The 17,529-nt window shown below is 47.0% G+C and overlaps 1 protein-coding gene across 1 annotated transcript in view; it reads right to left on the bottom strand.

Moving 5' to 3' along the window:
• LOC118378683 (cell adhesion molecule 4-like) overlaps positions 1-3,990 on the bottom strand; it is a 54,228-nt gene extending 50,238 nt beyond the window's left edge. Inside the window, 1 exon segment of the mRNA XM_052489976.1 lies at positions 3,372-3,990. Within this exon segment, the coding sequence (XP_052345936.1) occupies positions 3,372-3,453 (82 nt within the window). The 5' untranslated portion in view covers positions 3,454-3,990.
• Positions 3,991-17,529: the final 13,539 nt, after the last annotated feature.

The following is a 17,529-nucleotide window of genomic DNA, read 5'->3' as shown; positions in this document are numbered from 1 at the left end:
TCTAATCATAGATCAAAGACGGGGAAACACTGGCTCTCCAGCCATGATTAATCATTAAAGACGGGAAACATGGCTCTGCATCCTAATCATAGATCAAAGACGGGGAAACACTGGCTCTCCCGCCCAAGTGATCCTAATCATAGATCAAAGACAGAAACACTGGCTCTCCCGCCCACAGTGATCCTAATCATAGATGGTGGCTCTCCAGTGATCCTAATCATAGATCAAAGACCGGGGAACACTGGCTCTCCCGCCCACAGTGATCCTAATCATAGATCAAAGACAGGGGAAACACTGGCTCTCCTGCCCACAGTGATCCTAATCATAGATCAAAGACAGGGAAACACTGGCTCTCCTGCCCACAGTGATCCTAATCATAGATCAAAGACAGGGGAAACACTGGCTCTCCTGCCCACAGTGATCCTAATCATAGATCAAAGACCGGGGAAACACTGGCTCTCCTGCCCACAGTGATCCTAATCATAGATCAAAGACAGGGGAAACACTGGCTCTCCCGCCCACAGTGATCCTAATCATAGATCAAAGACAGGGGAAACACTGGCTCTCCCGCCCACAGTGATCCTAATCATAGATCAAAGACAGGGGAAACACTGGCTCTCCTGCCCACAGTGATCCTAATCATAGATCAAAGACAGGGGAAACACTGGCTCTCCCGCCCACAGTGATCCTAATCATAGATCAAAGACAGGGGAAACACTGGCTCTCCCGCCCACAGTGATCCTAATCATAGATCAAAGACAGGGGAAACACTGGCTCTCCTGCCCACAGTGATCCTAATCATAGATCAAAGACGGGGGAAACACTGGCTCTCCTGCCCACAGTGATCCTAATCATAGATCAAAGACAGGGGAAACACTGGCTCTCCTGCCCACAGTGATCCTAATCATAGATCAAAGACCGGGGAAACACTGGCTCTCCTGCCCACAGTGATCCTAATCATAGATCAAAGACAGGGGAAACACTGGCTCTCCTGCCCACAGTGATCCTAATCATAGATCAAAGACCGGGGAAACACTGGCTCTCCTGCCCACAGTGATCCTAATCATAGATCAAAGACCGGGGAAACACTGGCTCTCCTGCCCACAGTGATCCTAATCATAGATCAAAGACGGGGGAAACACTGGCTCTCCCGCCCACAGTGATCCTAATCATAGATCAAAGACAGGGGAAACACTGGCTCTCCTGCCCACAGTGATCCTAATCATAGATCAAAGACGGGGAAACACTGGCTCTCCTGACACTGGCTCTCCCCCACAGTGATCCTAATCATAGATCAAAGACAGGGGAAACACTGGCTCTCCTGCCCACAGTGATCCTAATCATAGATCAAAGACTGGGAAACACTGGCTCTCCCGCCCACAGTGATCCTAATCATAGATCAAAGACGGGGAAACACTGGCTCTCCCGCCCACAGTGATCCTAATCATAGATCAAAGACAGGGGAAACACTGGCTCTCCTGCCCACAGTGATCCTAATCATAGATCAAAGACGGGGAAACACTGGCTCTCCTGCCCACAGTGATCCTAATCATAGATCAAAGACAGGGAAACACTGGCTCTCCTGCCCACAGTGATCCTAATCATAGATCAAAGACAGGGGAAACACTGGCTCTCCTGCCCACAGTGATCCTAATCATAGATCAAAGACAGGGAAACACTGGCTCTCCCGCCCACAGTGATCCTAATCATAGATCAAAGACGGGGAAACACTGGCTCTCCTGCCCACAGTGATCCTAATCATAGATAAAAGACGGGGAAACACTGGCTCTCCTGCCCATAGATAAAAGACCGGGACAGTGATCCTAATCATAGATCAAAGACGGGGAAACACTGGCTCTCCCGCCCACAGTGATCCTAATCATAGATCAAAGACAGGGGAAACACTGGCTCTCCTGCCCACAGTGATCCTAATCATAGATCAAAGACGGGGGAAACACTGGCTCTCCTGCCCACAGTGATCCTAATCATAGATCAAAGACAGGGGAAACACTGGCTCTCCTGCCCACAGTGATCCTAATCATAGATCAAAGACTGGGGAAACACTGGCTCTCCTGCCCACAGTGATCCTAATCATAGATCAAAGACAGGGGAAACACTGGCTCTCCTGCCCACAGTGATCCTAATCATAGATCAAAGACAGGGGAAACACTGGCTCTCCTGCCCACAGTGATCCTAATCATAGATCAAAGACGGGGGAAACACTGGCTCTCCTGCCCACAGTGATCCTAATCATAGATCAAAGACAGGGGAAACACTGGCTCTCCTGCCCACAGTGATCCTAATCATAGATCAAAGACAGGGGAAACACTGGCTCTCCTGCTCTCCTGATTCCTGGGCTCACTGTCTTTCTGTCCCTCCCTCTTGCTTATATTCCTTTTTCTCACTCTCTCCATCCCTCTACCAGTCTGTCTCTCCTCTGGTCAACCTTTATTTTGTGGTGTACTTCAGAAGGCTCTCAGAGGCTGTGATCTCTCTCTCTCTCTCTCTGGGATAATTGTGTCCAACACGTGATAATGGGAAGATCGGGAGACTTATCTCTCTCTCTCTCGCCTCTTTTACCTGTCCTCCTCCATTCTGGTTTGTGTTTCCACATTTCCCCAGTCCTACAGTCCCACGGGTGTATCCCTCCTCTCTATAGCACTCTGCTCATACATAATGCTCATTGGAAATTCACACCTAAATCAGAGATTTGAGAGTTCATTCACACTCTGCTTTTCTCTCGGTCCACTATCTTTCGATCCCTACGCGAATTGTCTTCAATTTCCCTCACTCTATAGCTTTTCCCCATTTTACATGACGTCTCCCGATCTTCCCATTTTCACATGTTGGCAACAATTATCCCACTGAGAGGTGAAAGATGGAGAAAGATAATCTAGCTTGAGGTAGTGAGGTTGAGTCAGTGTTTGTACAGATGTAGGGTCTTACATGTGAGCCAGTTTGCTACAGCAGGGAAATCCTACAGCAACAGGAAATGTGAATTATTACGTGGATTGTAAATTAATGGATATTTTTGTAGGGGGTGATACTTTTTTTGTGAGGGAAAATCAAGCCTGAAATTTCAAAGTAGAAATTCCAAATTCAGAAGCCTTTTCCAAAGCTCAAATACAACCACTATCCATTTAAAATGTCCTGCATTGCAGGAAAGTTCTGCAACAGCGTGATGAAATGAAGATCCCCCATCTGTATGTAAGTTAGTGTGTGTCATCATGTGTATGTGTGAATGTACAGTACGTAGATTTTCAGTGAATGCACATTGGACGTCCATTACGCATGTGTGTGGTGTGCACGCGCATGTGTGTGGTGTGCACGCGCATGTGTGTGGTGTGCACGCGCATGTGTGTGTGACTTACGCGCAAGGCAGAGCAGGAGCAGGGCACGCAGGGAGAGGGAGAGGGGGGTGGGGAGGAGGAGAGATCTCGGGCCAGGCCTCATTGTGTATTGAGCCTCAGTAGCTGTCTGATCAATGCTTCCTCTGTGACACAGGACACAGGCGCCGTACAACACAGCAGAGCAGAGCACAGCAGAGCACAGCAGAGCACAGCAGAGCACAGCAGAGCACAACTAGGGCTGCAGTGACACACAACAAAGCCGGGTTTTACCAGTACACAACACACACGATTCTTCAGAGCTGCAGTCTTTTGATAAAACACCACCGATCTAACATCACCACAGCGTCGATCTAGAATGTCTTACAACGTTGCTACTAACTATCAGCACACAATTAGCCAAATGACTGTCTGCCAACCGAGCTGCTCTGCTGTGTAGGACTACATAACTAAACATCAAATCAATGGAGCAAAGCAATGATACAAACCAACAGGCTAGAACCACTCAAATGGAAAACCACAGACCAGAATCCCAACACCAAACAAACCAATATCTTTACTCTACATCAGCCAGACAGACACATCGGAGTAAACCATCTGAAACAGGTCATTATACTGTTCCTGTACCCATATCTCTCAACTCGGGCTCCATCCCCACACATGATACTTTTGACAACACAAACACGTCATTAGCTAAATTGTCTCCCACGGTTCGATATCACACATCACCGTCTCCAACTGTGATGGTAACTGCTTTACAAATGACTACAGTCTCCCTGTGTGATATAAACACCCTACAGGATCACACGTATAGCATTACTCTATAGGCTACATCTCTCTCTCTATTCGTCCCACTGTAGAGATGTAACGTGTATGTATGTCCTCTCTCTGTATGTTTATACAGGATCACAATGTCTCTCTCTGCTGCACACGGCTGCTTCCAGTCACTATGTTCAGTCCCTGTGTTGAGTCTCGTGTTCACCGCCCGCTCCGTCAGTGAGCTCAGTTCAGCTGCTGCGGTCCGTGTGGAGTTGGTTGTTGGTTCTGATTGGCGGCTCCTAATGCAGCAGCGGCGAGGGCCCGGCCCGGAGAGCGTATATCTTACTGAGGGTAACCGGACTGCAGCACACACCTCGCTGAACACTGTCTGATTGAGGAGAACAGTGGTGTCATCCCCAGATTGCTACAAAGTCTGCCTTCTGTCTGCAATTAGCCAGTCAATGCTACCACTACCGCACTGTGGGCCCTGGCACTGTCAATACTACCACTACCCACCGTGGGCCCTGGCACTGTCAATGGCACTGAAGTAGCATGGAACCTCCAAGTCCCTAACAGCAACCACACCAGAACCTGACAGCAAGGAAATTGCTCTGTGCTCTCTGTCGTTGTAGCTCGGAAAGGATATTGTCCCTCTGATCCAAACAAAGTAGATTCCGTGTTTTCTCTTCTTGTCTCATCCCCCTCTCTCGTTGTGGTTGTTGTGTTATCTTGTCATTCCCTCTCTCTCTATCCTCAGTCAGGTCAATATAGTGGGCCAGTGCTTTAGTTTCTGGTTGTTTCCTCTTCCTCCTCCTCTTCCGCTCTGTCGTTCAGTACATGTTCAGTATATGTTCAGTATATCCCAGAGTAGTGTCAGCTGTCTATCTGTCCGCCTGTGTCTGGTTTATATAACCCCTGTTCTCCTCCCACAGCCTGCCTGCATCCACTCTCTATCAGTGTGTGTTAGTCCGTGGATGCATATTTAGCATTTTAGTTATTTTGTGAAGGTTTGGGGTGTGGATGCGACAATGGCTGTCTTTCAGGTCAGAGAACAGTGGCTGTGTCTGTAACCGCCCAGCAGTCCATTCAGACAGGGTGTATAGCTGGGTCTGTTAAGGATGTTTAGTGGCCTTCTTCCCCTACAATCCCTCAGTTGAAACCCAGAGACAGAGAGGAAGAGAGACAAGAGAGACAGAGAGGAAGAGAGACAAACAGAGGCCTGATAGAGGTCCTCTTTGTCCAATGACCTGTTTTATAGCTGCTGTATTAAGACAGTCCATAATGGCTGCATGTGTGTGTGTCTGTATGAGTGTTTTTAGAACAGTGTGTATGCATATTATCAGAACAGTGTGTGTGCATATTATCAGAACAGTGTGTGTGTCTGTGTGCGTGTTCTCAGAACAGTGTGTGTGTCTGTATGCGTGTTCTCAGAACAGTGTGTGTGTCTGTATGCGTGTTTTTAGAACAGTGTGTATGCATATTATCAGAACAGTGTGTGTGTCTGTGTGCGTGTTCTCAGAACAGTGTGTGTGTCTGTATGCGTGTTATTAGAACAGTGTGTATGCATATTATCAGAACAGTGTGTGTGTCTGTGTGCGTGTTCTCAGAACAGTGTGTGTGTCTGTATGCGTGTTATTAGAACAGTGTTTGTGTGTCTGTATGCGTGTTATTAGAACAGTGTTTGTGTGTCTGTATGCGTGTTATTAGAACAGTGTGTGTGTGTCTGTATGCGTGTTATTAGAACAGTGTGTGTGTGTCTGTATGCGTGTTATTAGAACAGTGTGTGTGTCTGTGTGCGTGTACTCAGAACAGTGTGTGTGTCTGTATGCGTGTTATTAGAACAGTGTGTGTGTGTCTGTATGCGTGTTTTCAGAACAGTGTGTATGTATATTATCAGAACAGTGTGTGTGTCTGTATGCGTGTTATTAGAACAGTGTGTGTGTGTCTGTATGCGTGTTATTAGAACAGTGTGTGTGTCTGTATGCGTGTTTTCAGAACAGTGTGTGTGTCTGTATGCGTGTTATTAGAACAGTGTGTATGCATATTATCAGAACAGTGTGTGTGTCTGTATGCGTGTTTTCAGAACAGTGTGTGTGTCTGTATGCGTGTTATTAGAACAGTGTGTATGCATATTATCAGAACAGTGTGTGTGTCTGTGTGCGTGTACTCAGAACAGTGTGTGTGTCTGTATGCGTGTTATTAGAACAGTGTGTGTGTGTCTGTATGCGTGTTATTAGAACAGTGTGTGTGTGTCTGTATGCATGTTATTAGAACAGTGTGTGTGTCTGTATGCGTGTTTTCAGAACAGTGTGTGTGTCTGTATGCGTGTTATTAGAACAGTGTGTGTGTCTGTATGCGTGTTTTCAGAACAGTGTGTATGCATATTATCAGAACAGTGTGTGTGTCTGTATGCGTGTTTTCAGAACAGTGTGTGTGTCTGTATGCGTGTTATTAGAACAGTGTGTGTGTCTGTATGCGTGTTTTCAGAACAGTGTGTATGCATATTATCAGAACAGTGTGTGTGTCTGTATGCGTGTTTTCAGAACAGTGTGTGTGTCTGTATGTGTGTTATTAGAACAGTGTGTATGCATATTATCAGAACAGTGTGTGTGTCTGTGTGCGTGTTCTCAGAACAGTGTGTGTGTCTGTATGAGTGTTATTAGAACAGTGTGTGTGTGTCTGTATGCGTGTTTTCAGAACAGTGTGTGTTTGTCTGTATTCGTGTTTTCAGAACAGTGTGTGTGTGTGTGTCTGTATGCGTGTTTTTAGAACCTGTGTGTGTGTGTCTGTATGCGTGTTTTCAGAACAGTGTGTGTGTCTGTATGCGTGTTATTAGAACAGTGTGTGTGTGTCTGTATGCGTGTTTTCAGAACAGTGTGTGTGTGTCTGTATGCGTGTTTTCAGAACAGTGTGTGTGTGTCTGTATGCATGTTTTCAGAACAGTGTGTGTGTGTCTGTATGCGTGTTTTCAGAACAGTGTGTATGTATATTATCAGAACAGTGTGTGTGTCTGTATGCGTGTTCTCAGAACAGTGTGTGTGTATATTATCAGAACAGTGTGTGTGTCTGTATGCGTGTTCTCAGAACAGTGTGTGTGTATATTATCAGAACAGTGTGTGTGTCTGTATGCGTGTTCTCAGAACAGTGTGTATGTATATTATCAGAACAGTGTGTGTGTCTGTACGTGTGTTCTCTGAATCAAATCAAATCAAAGGGAATTTATCACGCGCACCGAATACAGCAGGTGTAGAAATAAAACAACAGTAAAAAGACAGGCTATATACAGTAGCGAGGCTATAAAAGTAGCGAGTCCGGGCAGCCATTTGATTACATGTTCAGGAGTCCTTATGGCTTGGGGTTAAAAACTTTTGAGAAGCCTTTTTGTCTTAGACTTGGCACTCCGGTACTGCTTGCCATGTGGTAGTAGAGAGAACAGTCTATGACTGGGGTGGCTGGGGTCTTTGACAATTTTTAGGGCCTTCCTCTGACACCGCCTGGTGTAGAGGTCCTGGACGGCAGGCAGCTTAGCCCCAATGATGTACGGGGCCGTCCGCACTATCCTCTGTAGTGCCTTGCAGTCGGAGGCTGAGCAGTTTCCAGGTAGTGATACAACCAGTGATACAACCAGTGCTCTCAATGTTGCAGTTGTAGAACCTTTTGAGGATCTGAGGACCCATGCCAAATCATTTTATTTTCCTGAGAGGGAATAGGCTTTGTCGTGTCCTCTTCATGACTGTCTTGGTGTGTTTGTTGATGTGGACACCAAGGAACCTGAAGCTCTCAACCTGCTCCACTACAGCCCCGACGATGAGAATGGGGGCGTGCTCAGTCCTCCTTTTCCTGTAGTCCACAATCATCTCCTTAGTCTTGGTTACGTTGAGGGATAGGTTGTTATTCTGGCACCACCCGGCCAGGTCTCTGACCTCCTCCCTATAGGCTGTCTTTATGCGTGTTATTAGAACAGTGTGTGTGTCTGTATGCATGTTCTCAGAACAGTGTGTGTGTGTGTGTGTGTTTGGTACCATGTTCGTGTTTTCATGCCATTGTGAGCATGTGACCGTGGCTCCTGTTGATGTCAGTAAGTGCTTGATGAGACTGTAAATACACTCTGTTTCTCCCAGTCTTTAACACATTAATGAGACATACAGTGGGGCAAAAAAGTATTTAGTCAGCCACCAATTGTGCAAGTTCTCCCACTTAAAAAGATGAGAGAGGCCTGTAATTTTCATCATAGGTACACTTCAACTATGACAGACAAAATGAGGGAAAAAAATCCAGAAATCACATTGTAGGATTTTTAATGAATTATGGTGGAAAATAAGTATTTGGTCACCTATAAACAAGCAAGATTTCTGGCTCTCACAGACCTGTAACTTCTTCATTAAGAGGCTCCTCTGTCCTCCACTCGTTACCTGTATTAATGGCACCTGTTTCAACTTGTTATCAGTATAAAAGACACCTGTCCACAACCTCAAACGGTCACACTCCAAACTCCACTATGGCCAAGACCAAAGAGCTGTCAAAGACACCAGAAACAAAATTGTAGACCTGCACCAGGCTGGGAAGACGGAATCTGCAATAGGTAAGCAGCTTGGTTTGAAGAAATCAACTGTGGGAGCAATTATTAGGAAATGGAAGACATACAAGACTGCTGATAATCTCCCTCGATCTGGGGCTCCACGCAAGATCTCACCCTGTGGGGTCAAAATGATCACAAGAACGGTGAGCAAAAATCCCAGAACCACATGGGGGGACCTAGTGAATGACCTGTAGAGAGCTGGGACCAAAGTAACAAAGCCTACCATCAGCAAGGGCATTGAAGATGAAACGTGGCTGGGTCTTTCAGCATGACAATGATCCCAAACACACCGCCCGGGAAACGAAGGAGTGGCTTCGTAAGAAGCATTTCAAGGTCCTGGAGTTGCCGAGCCAGTCTCCAGATCTCAACCCCATAGAAAATCTTTGGAGGGAGTTGAAAGTCCGTGTTACCCAGCAACAGCCCCAAAACATCACTGCTCTAGAGGAGATATGCATGGAGGAATGGGCCAAAATACCAGCAACAGTGTGTGAAAACCTTGTGAAGACTTACAGAAAACGTTTGACCTCTGTCATTGCCAACAAAGGGTATATAACAAAGTATTGAGATAAACTTTTGTTATTTTCCACCATAATTTGCAAATAAATTAATAAAAAATCCTACAATGTGATTTTCTGGATTTTTTCCCCTCATTTTGTCTGTCATAGTTGAAGTGTACCTATGATGAAAATTACAGGCCTCTCTCATCTTTTTAAGTGGGAGAACTTGCACAATTGGTGGCTGAATGAATACTTTTTTGACCCACTGTACATGTATGCCTCTAAGAAATCACAGGGTTTGCACACAGTAGGCTAGTCATTTTCTACTCCATCTGTCATAACACAAATGTATATTTGTTCTACATGACATTCAGGGGTTAACCTTTTACTGCAGTGGGCTAAGTCAGGGTCAGAAATAAAAGTATACATCTCACACATATGGTTATGGACTGAAGTGCCATGTCAGATATAGAGTTGAAATGTATTCCATTTTGAGTTTTAATCCCAATATTACACCTTAAATACATCACAGAAAACTGAATTATAACGAAACCTTTTGACATAGAAACACTTGATTTTTTTGGTGCAAAAAAAGAACAACGTTTATTAAATGAGGAAATTTGGAAAAATATGAAAAGCATTCAACCCATGAGGCCACTAGGTCATTTGACTGCATGGAAGTGAGACATGCCTTACCTAAGGGCACAACAGCATATGGTACCTTGGATTGCAAGGTGACATTTTCCTTGGCTACATCTCCACCTCTCTAACCACTAGGATACTACTGACCACCCCTAGGCCAGGTCGAGCATGCAGTTACTCACCATAACCAAGTCCAAAACACCCCTCTGCAAAACCACTGGGGAGGAAAACATTCCACAGTGTTATGCTGTGTTGTACTAACTAAATGTGAGTCGGCTACTGCCCCCACCAGTACCTCACTGCTCCAGTCCCTGAACAGTTCAGATGAACCTCCCTCTGTCACAAACCATATTCATTTTCCACACAACACTAATGTATTCAATTAGACATGCTCTCGCATTATGATACAGTCATCTGTGTGTGTGTGTGTCTACTAGTGCGTGTGCAAGTGTGTATGTACGTGTGTGTTTTGTCGCAGTGTGCGGAAAGCCAATGCTGTCCCCATCCCTCTCCCCCAGTTCCTCGTCCAAATCAAATGTGTTATGGGCTTCATTGTCAACACAATGGAATAAGTGTTGCCAAAGCACTTAAGGGGCTTAAATCAGCGGTGTGGTGAAAATATTAAGCACTCCAACATCCTTCCACGGTTCCCCGGCTGCTTAAGCATGGCGGTGAGGTCACCTCCAGCATTTAATACCGTAGATATTAAAAGAGTAAGTGCTCTCACTACCATGGATACACTACCTGTACGGAGGCAGGCAGCGCCCGTGGCGGAGCATGGTGTGTGTGTGTGTGTGTGTGTGTGTGTGTGTGTGTGTGTGTGTGTGTGTGTGTGTGTGTGTGTGTGTGTGTGTGTGTGTGTGTGTGTGTGTGTGTGTGGTAGGGGGTTGTGGGATATCTCTGAATCAGCAGTTGGGGCTGGTTCTGGCTGAGTGTCTGATGCACAAGATCCTATCAGTTTATCTGTGATAAAATGTCTCTTCTGTCCTTAAGGCTGTTCTTGGTAAAAATGGAAGTTCTCCCATAAGATGATTGGTGTGTGTGTGTGTGAGTGTGAGTGTGTGCGTGAGTGTGAGTGTGAGTGTGTGATACAGTAACTCTGTAGGAGGAAGGAGGTGTAGGGGTTTGTTACTTGGTGATTGGAGATGGAGCGAGGAGAGAGTGAGAGGGGGAACTGTCTCTTTGTATGTGTGTGAGAGTGAGAGGGGAACTGTCTCTGTATGTGTGTGAGAGTGAGAGGGGAACTGTCTCTTTGTATGTGTGTGAGAGTGAGAGGGGAACTGTCTCTTTGTATGTGTGTGAGAGTGAGAGGGGAACTGTCTCTTTGTATGTGTGTGAGAGTGAGAGGGGAACTGTCTCTTTGTATGTGTGTGAGAGTGAGAGGGGGACTGTCTATTTGTATGTGTGTGAGAGTGAGAGGGGAACTGTCTCTTTGTATGTGTGTGAGAGTGAGAGGGGGACTGTCTATTTGTATGTGTGTGAGAGTGAGAGGGGAACTGTCTCTTTGTATGTGTGTGAGAGTGAGAGGGGAACTGTCTCTATGTGTGTGTGTGAGAGTGAGAGGGGGACTGTCTCTTTGTATGTGTGTGAGAGTGAGAGGGGAACTGTCTCTTTGTATGTGTGTGAGAGTGAGAGGGGAACTGTCTCTTTGTATGTGTGTGAGAGTGAGAGGGGGACTGTCTCTTTGTATGTGTGTGAGAGTGAGAGGGGAACTGTCTCTTTGTATGTGTGTGAGAGTGAGAGGGGGACTGTCTCTTTGTATGTGTGTGAGAGTGAGAGGGGGACTGTCTCTTTGTATGTGTGTGAGAGTGAGAGGGGGACTGTCTCTTTGTATGTGTGTGAGAGTGAGAGGGGAACTGTCTCTTTGTATGTGTGTGAGAGTGAGAGGGGGACTGTCTCTTTGTATGTGTGTGAGAGTGAGAGGGGAACTGTCTCTTTGTATGTGTGTGAGAGTGAGAGGGGAACTGTCTCTTTGTATGTGTGTGAGAGTGAGAGGGGAACTGTCTCTTTGTATGTGTGTGAGAGTGAGAGGGGGACTGTCTCTATGTGTGTGTGTGAGAGTGAGAGGGGGACTGTCTCTATGTGTGTGTGTGAGAGTGAGAGGGGGACTGTCTCTATGTGTGTGTGTGAGAGTGAGAGGGGGACTGTCTCTTTGTATGTGTGTGAGAGTGAGAGGGGGACTGTCTCTATGTGTGTGTGTGTGTGTGTGTGTGTGTGTGTGTGTGTGTGTGTGTGTGTGTGTGTGTGTGTGTGTGTGTGTGTGTGTGTGTGTGTGTGTGTGTGTGTGTGTGTGTGTGTGTGTGTGTGTGTGTGTGTGTGTGTGTGTGTGTGTGTGTGTGTGTGTGTGTGTGTGTGTGTATGACGTGCGTGTGTGAGCATGCACATACATGAGTGTGTGTCTATGCCTAAGCACATACATCACATGACAGTCCCCACCTCTCTCTGTTGTTTGTCTCTCTCTCTCTACAGCCACAGCTCCAGCTAATGTTAACTCTGCTCCTGCAGCCATGATGTAATCCAACACGTTCTCTGTCAACTGCCCTCATTAGAAAAGTCAGCAACACAGTGTATGGATACTACTAAACCCTGCATTTAACAGCCACTACTCAGCCTGTACACCACAACACATCGATCCTAGTCTACATGGCAATTGAAGAAGATCTGCTGCAGTCAAAGCAGCAGGTTTAATCCAGAGCTCCAACAACTCCTCTAGTGTGAGGTGTTATCTGTCCACACAGAGAAACCTGTGGTGAGGCTGCCTGGTTATCCCTGTTCTACCTACCATCCTGAGGTGAGCTAAGCTTCTCCACCGTCTGAGCTGGGCAGACAGGCCAGTGTGCTGTGTGTGTCAGGGCCAATGCTTATGTTGCCGACTGAGGAGTGCCTTTGTGTTGCTGCGTGCTACATGGTGTGTGACGTAGCTGGTAGTGGTCGAGGGTGGGTTCATTGTGGTGTGTGACGTAGCTGGTAGAGGGTCGAGGGTGGGTTCATTGTGGTGTGTGACGTAGCTGGTAGTGGTCGAGGGTGGGTTCATTGTGGTGTGTGACGTAGCTGGTAGGAGTCGAGGGTGGGTTCATTGTGGTGTGTGATGTAGCTGGTAGTGGTCGAGGGTGGGTTCATTGTGGTGTGTGACGTAGCTGGTAGTGGTCGAGGGTGGGTTCATTGTGGTGTGTGACGTAGCTGGTAGGGAGTCGAGGGTGGGTTCATTGTGGTGTGTGACGTAGCTGGTAGAGGGTCGAGGGTGGGTTCATTGTGGTGTGTGACGTAGCTGGTAGGGGGTCGAGGGTGGGTTCATTGTGGTGTGTGACGTAGCTGGTAGGGGGTCGAGGGTGGGTTCATTGTGGTGTGTGACGTAGCTGGTAGAGGGTCGAGGGTGGGTTCATTGTGGTGTGTGACGTAGCTGGTAGAGGGTCGAGGGTGGGTTCATTGTGGTGTGTGACGTAGCTGGTAGAGGGTCGAGGGTGGGTTCATTGTGGTGTGTGACGTAGCTGGTAGGGGGTCGAGGGTGGGTTCATTGTGGTGTGTGACGTAGCTGGTAGGGGGTCGAGGGTGGGTTCATTGTGGTGTGTGACGTAGCTGGTAGAGGGTCGAGGGTGGGTTCATTGTGGTGTGTGACGTAGCTGGTAGGGGGTCGAGTGGGTTCGAGGGTGGGTTCATTGTGGTGTGTGACGTAGCTGGTAGGGGTCGAGGGTGGGTTCATTGTGGTGTGTGACGTAGCTGGTAGGGGGTCGAGGGTGGGTTCATTGTGGTGTGTGACGTAGCTGGTAGGGGGTCGAGGGTGGGTTCATTGTGGTGTGTGACGTAGCTGGTAGGGGGTCGAGGGTGGGTTCATTGTGGTGTGTGACGTAGCTGGTAGGGGGTCGAGGGTGGGTTCATTGTGGTGTGTGACGTAGCTGGTAAGGGGTCGAGGGTGGGTTCATTGTGGTGTGTGACGTAGCTGGTAGTGGTCGAGGGTGGGTTCATTGTGGTGTGATGTAGCTGGTAGGGGTCGAGGGTGGGTTCATTGTGGTGATAGATGTAACTGGTAGAGGGTCGAGGGTGGGTTCTTTGTGGTGTGTGACATAGCTGGTAGGGGTCGAGGGTGGGTTCATTGTGGTGATAGATGTAGCTGGTAGAGGGTCGAGGGTGGGTTCATTGTGGTGTGTGACGTAGCTGGTATTTGTCGAGGGTGGGTTCATTGTGGTGTGTGACGTAGTTGGTAAGGGTCGAGGATGGGTTCATTGTGGTGTGTGACGTAGCTGGTAGTGGTCGAGGGTGGGTTCATTGTGGTGTGTGACGTAGTTGGTAAGGGTCGAGGGTGGGTTCATTGTGGTGGGTGACGTAGCTGGTAGGTGTTGAGGTTGGGTTCATTGTGGTGTGTGACGTAGCTGGTAGGGGTCGAGGGTGGGTTCATTGTGGTGGGTGACGTAGCTGGTAGGGGTCGAGGTTGGGTTCATTGTGGTGTGTGACGTAGCTGGTAGGTGTCGAGGGTGGGTTCATTGTGGTGTGTGACGTAGCTGGTAGGGGCCGAGGGCGGGTTCATTGTGGTGTGTGACGTAGCTGGTAGGGGTCGAGGGTGGGTTCATTGTGGTGTGCTAACCAGGAGGTGGGTGAGTAGTTGTTTATTTTCACTGGGTCTTGGTATGCCACCTCTGCAGGGTACACTTGCCAACACCTTGCCCCCATTCTGCCAATTCGGAGCCAAGTTACTAATGTGATAATATCTCTGTGGATGATATCATCTTTCCTTTCTCTGACTGCCTCAATGGACTTCTTTATCACTCTATCGCCATCTCTTCCCCTCAGTCTCTCTCTCTCGCTCTGTCTCTCTCTCTCTCTCTGAAAATCACAGACTCATCAGTTTCCTGGCCCTGTTCCTGACGGGTGAACTCGCAAGGAGAATATTAACGAACCTCCTCGGCCAATTAACACCTAGCTCACATAACAACCTTTATACCGCCAAACACGCACGCACACACACATGCTGTGCCGAGGAGTAAAGGAACAGAGAGAGAGGGACACTTACAGAGTGTGGAGAGAGAAAGAAAGAGAGAGAGAAGGAAAGAGAGCGAGAGAGTTAATTTGGCCTTACCGACCTTATAGCTGTGACATACTAATGCGGGAAGGTTAACAGTATGCATATACAGTATACACACACACACACACACACACACACACACACACACACACACACACACACACACACACACACACACACACACACACACACACACACACACACACACACACACACAGCGAACAAACACCATAGCAATAAACTATAACACATGTCCAGAGACAGACAGGCAGAGAGACCAGGTTAAGGGATGGACAGATGAGAGAGACGAGTGTGAATGATAATGACAGAGGAGAGAGAGGAGGGTGAATGATAATGACAGAGGAGAGAGGAGGGTGAATGATAATGACAGAGGAGAGAGAGGAGTGTGAATGATAATGACAGAGGAGAGAGAGAGGAGTGTGTATGATAATGACAGAGGAGAGAGAGGAGTGTGAATGATAATGACAGAGGAGAGAGAGGAGGGTGAATGATAATGACAGAGGAGAGAGGAGGGTGAATGATAATGACAGAGGAGAGAGAGGAGTGTGAATGATAATGACAGAGGAGAGAGAGGAGTGTGTATGATAATGACAGAGGAGAGAGAGGAGGGTAAATGATAATGACAGAGGAAAGAGAGGAGGGCAAATGATAATGACATAGGAGACAGGAGTGTGAATGATAATGACAGATGAGAGAGAGGAGTGTGAATGATAATGACAGAGGAGAGACAGGAGTGTGTATGATAATGACAGAGGAGAGAGATGAGTGTGTATGATAATGACAGAGGAGAGAGAGGAGTGTGTATGATAATGACAGAGAAGAGAGAGGAGTGTGAATGATAATGACAGAGGGGAGAGGAGTGTGCATGATAATGACAGAGGAGAGAGAGGAGTGTGAATGATAATGACAGAGGAGAGAGATTAGTGTGAATGGTAATGACAGAGGAGAGAGAGGAGGGTGAATGATAATGACAGAGGAGAGAGAGGAGTGTGTATGATAATGACAGAGGAGAGAGAGGAGTGTGAATGATAATGACAGAGGAGAGAGAGGAGTGTGAATGATAATGACAGAGGAGAGAGATGAGTGTGAATGATAATGACAGAGGAGAGATAGGAGGGTGAATGATAATGACATAGGAGACAGAGGAGTGTGTATGATAATGACAGAGGAGACAGAGGAGTGTGTATGATAATGACAGAGGAGAGAGGAGTGTGTATGATAATGACAGAGGAGAGAGAGGAGTGTGTATGATAATGACAGAGGAGAGACAGGAGTGTGTATGATAATGACAGAGGAGAGACAGGAGTGTGTATGATAATGACAGAGGAGAGACAGGAGTGTGTATGATAATGACAGAGGAGAGAGAGGAGTGTGTATGATAATGACAGAGGAGAGAGAGGAGTGTGTATGATAATGACAGAGGAGAGAGAGGGGTGTGTGTGATAATGACAGAGGAGAGACAGGAGTGTGTATGATAATGACAGAGGAGAGAGAGGAGTGTGTATGATAATGACAGAGGAGAGAGATGAGTGTGAATGGTAATGACAGAGGAGAGAGAGGAGGGTGAATGATAATGACAGAGGAGAGAGAGGAGTGTGTATGATAATGACAGAGGAGAGAGAGGAGTGTGTATGATAATGACAGAGGAGAGACAGGAGTGTGTATGATAATGACAGAGGAGAGAGAGGAGTGTGTATGATAATGACAGAGGAGAGAGATGAGTGTGTATGATAATGACAGAGGAGAGACAGGAGTGTGTATGATAATGACAGAGGAGAGAGATGAGTGTGAATGGTAATGACAGAGGAGAGAGAGGAGGGTGAATGATAATGACAGAGGAGAGAGAGGAGAGGAGAGACAGGAGTGTGTATGATAATGACAGAGGAGAGAGAGGAGTGTGTATGATAATGACAGAGGAGAGACAGGAGTGTGTATGATAATGACAGAGGAGAGAGAGGAGTGTGTATGATAATGACAGAGGAGAGAGAGGAGTGTGTATGATAATGACAGAGGAGAGACAGGAGTGTGTATGATAATGACAGAGGAGAGAGAGGAGTGTGTATGATAATGACAGAGGAGAGAGAGGAGTGTGTATGATAATGACAGAGGAGAGACAGGAGTGTGTATGATAATGACAGAGGAGAGACAGGAGTGTGTATGATAATGACAGAGGAGAGACAGGAGTGTGTATGATAATGACAGAGGAGAGACAGGAGTGTGTATGATAATGACAGAGGAGAGAGAGGAGTGTGTATGATAATGACAGAGGAGAGACAGGAGTGTGTATGATAATGACAGAGGAGAGACAGGAGTGTGTATGATAATGACAGAGGAGAGACAGGAGTGTGTATGATAATGACAGAGGAGAGACAGGAGTGTGTATGATAATGACAGAGGAGAGAGAGGAGTGTGTGTGATAATGACAGAGGAGAGAGAGGAGTGTGTATGATAATGACAGAGGAGAGACAGGAGTGTGTATGATAATGACAGAGGAGAGACAGGAGTGTGTATGATAATGACAGAGGAGAGACAGGAGTGTGTATGATAATGACAGAGGAGAGACAGGAGTGTGTATGATAATGACAGAGGAGAGACAGGAGTGTGTATGATAATGACAGAGGAGAGACAGGAGTGTGTATGATAATGACAGAGGAGAGACAGGAGTGT

Source organism: Oncorhynchus keta, chromosome 31 (genome assembly GCF_023373465.1).
Source record: "Oncorhynchus keta strain PuntledgeMale-10-30-2019 chromosome 31, Oket_V2, whole genome shotgun sequence".
NCBI lineage: Eukaryota > Metazoa > Chordata > Actinopteri > Salmoniformes > Salmonidae > Oncorhynchus > Oncorhynchus keta.
The sequence above is the reverse complement of the archived record's forward strand: the minus strand, read 5'-3'. Positions and strand labels throughout refer to the sequence as shown.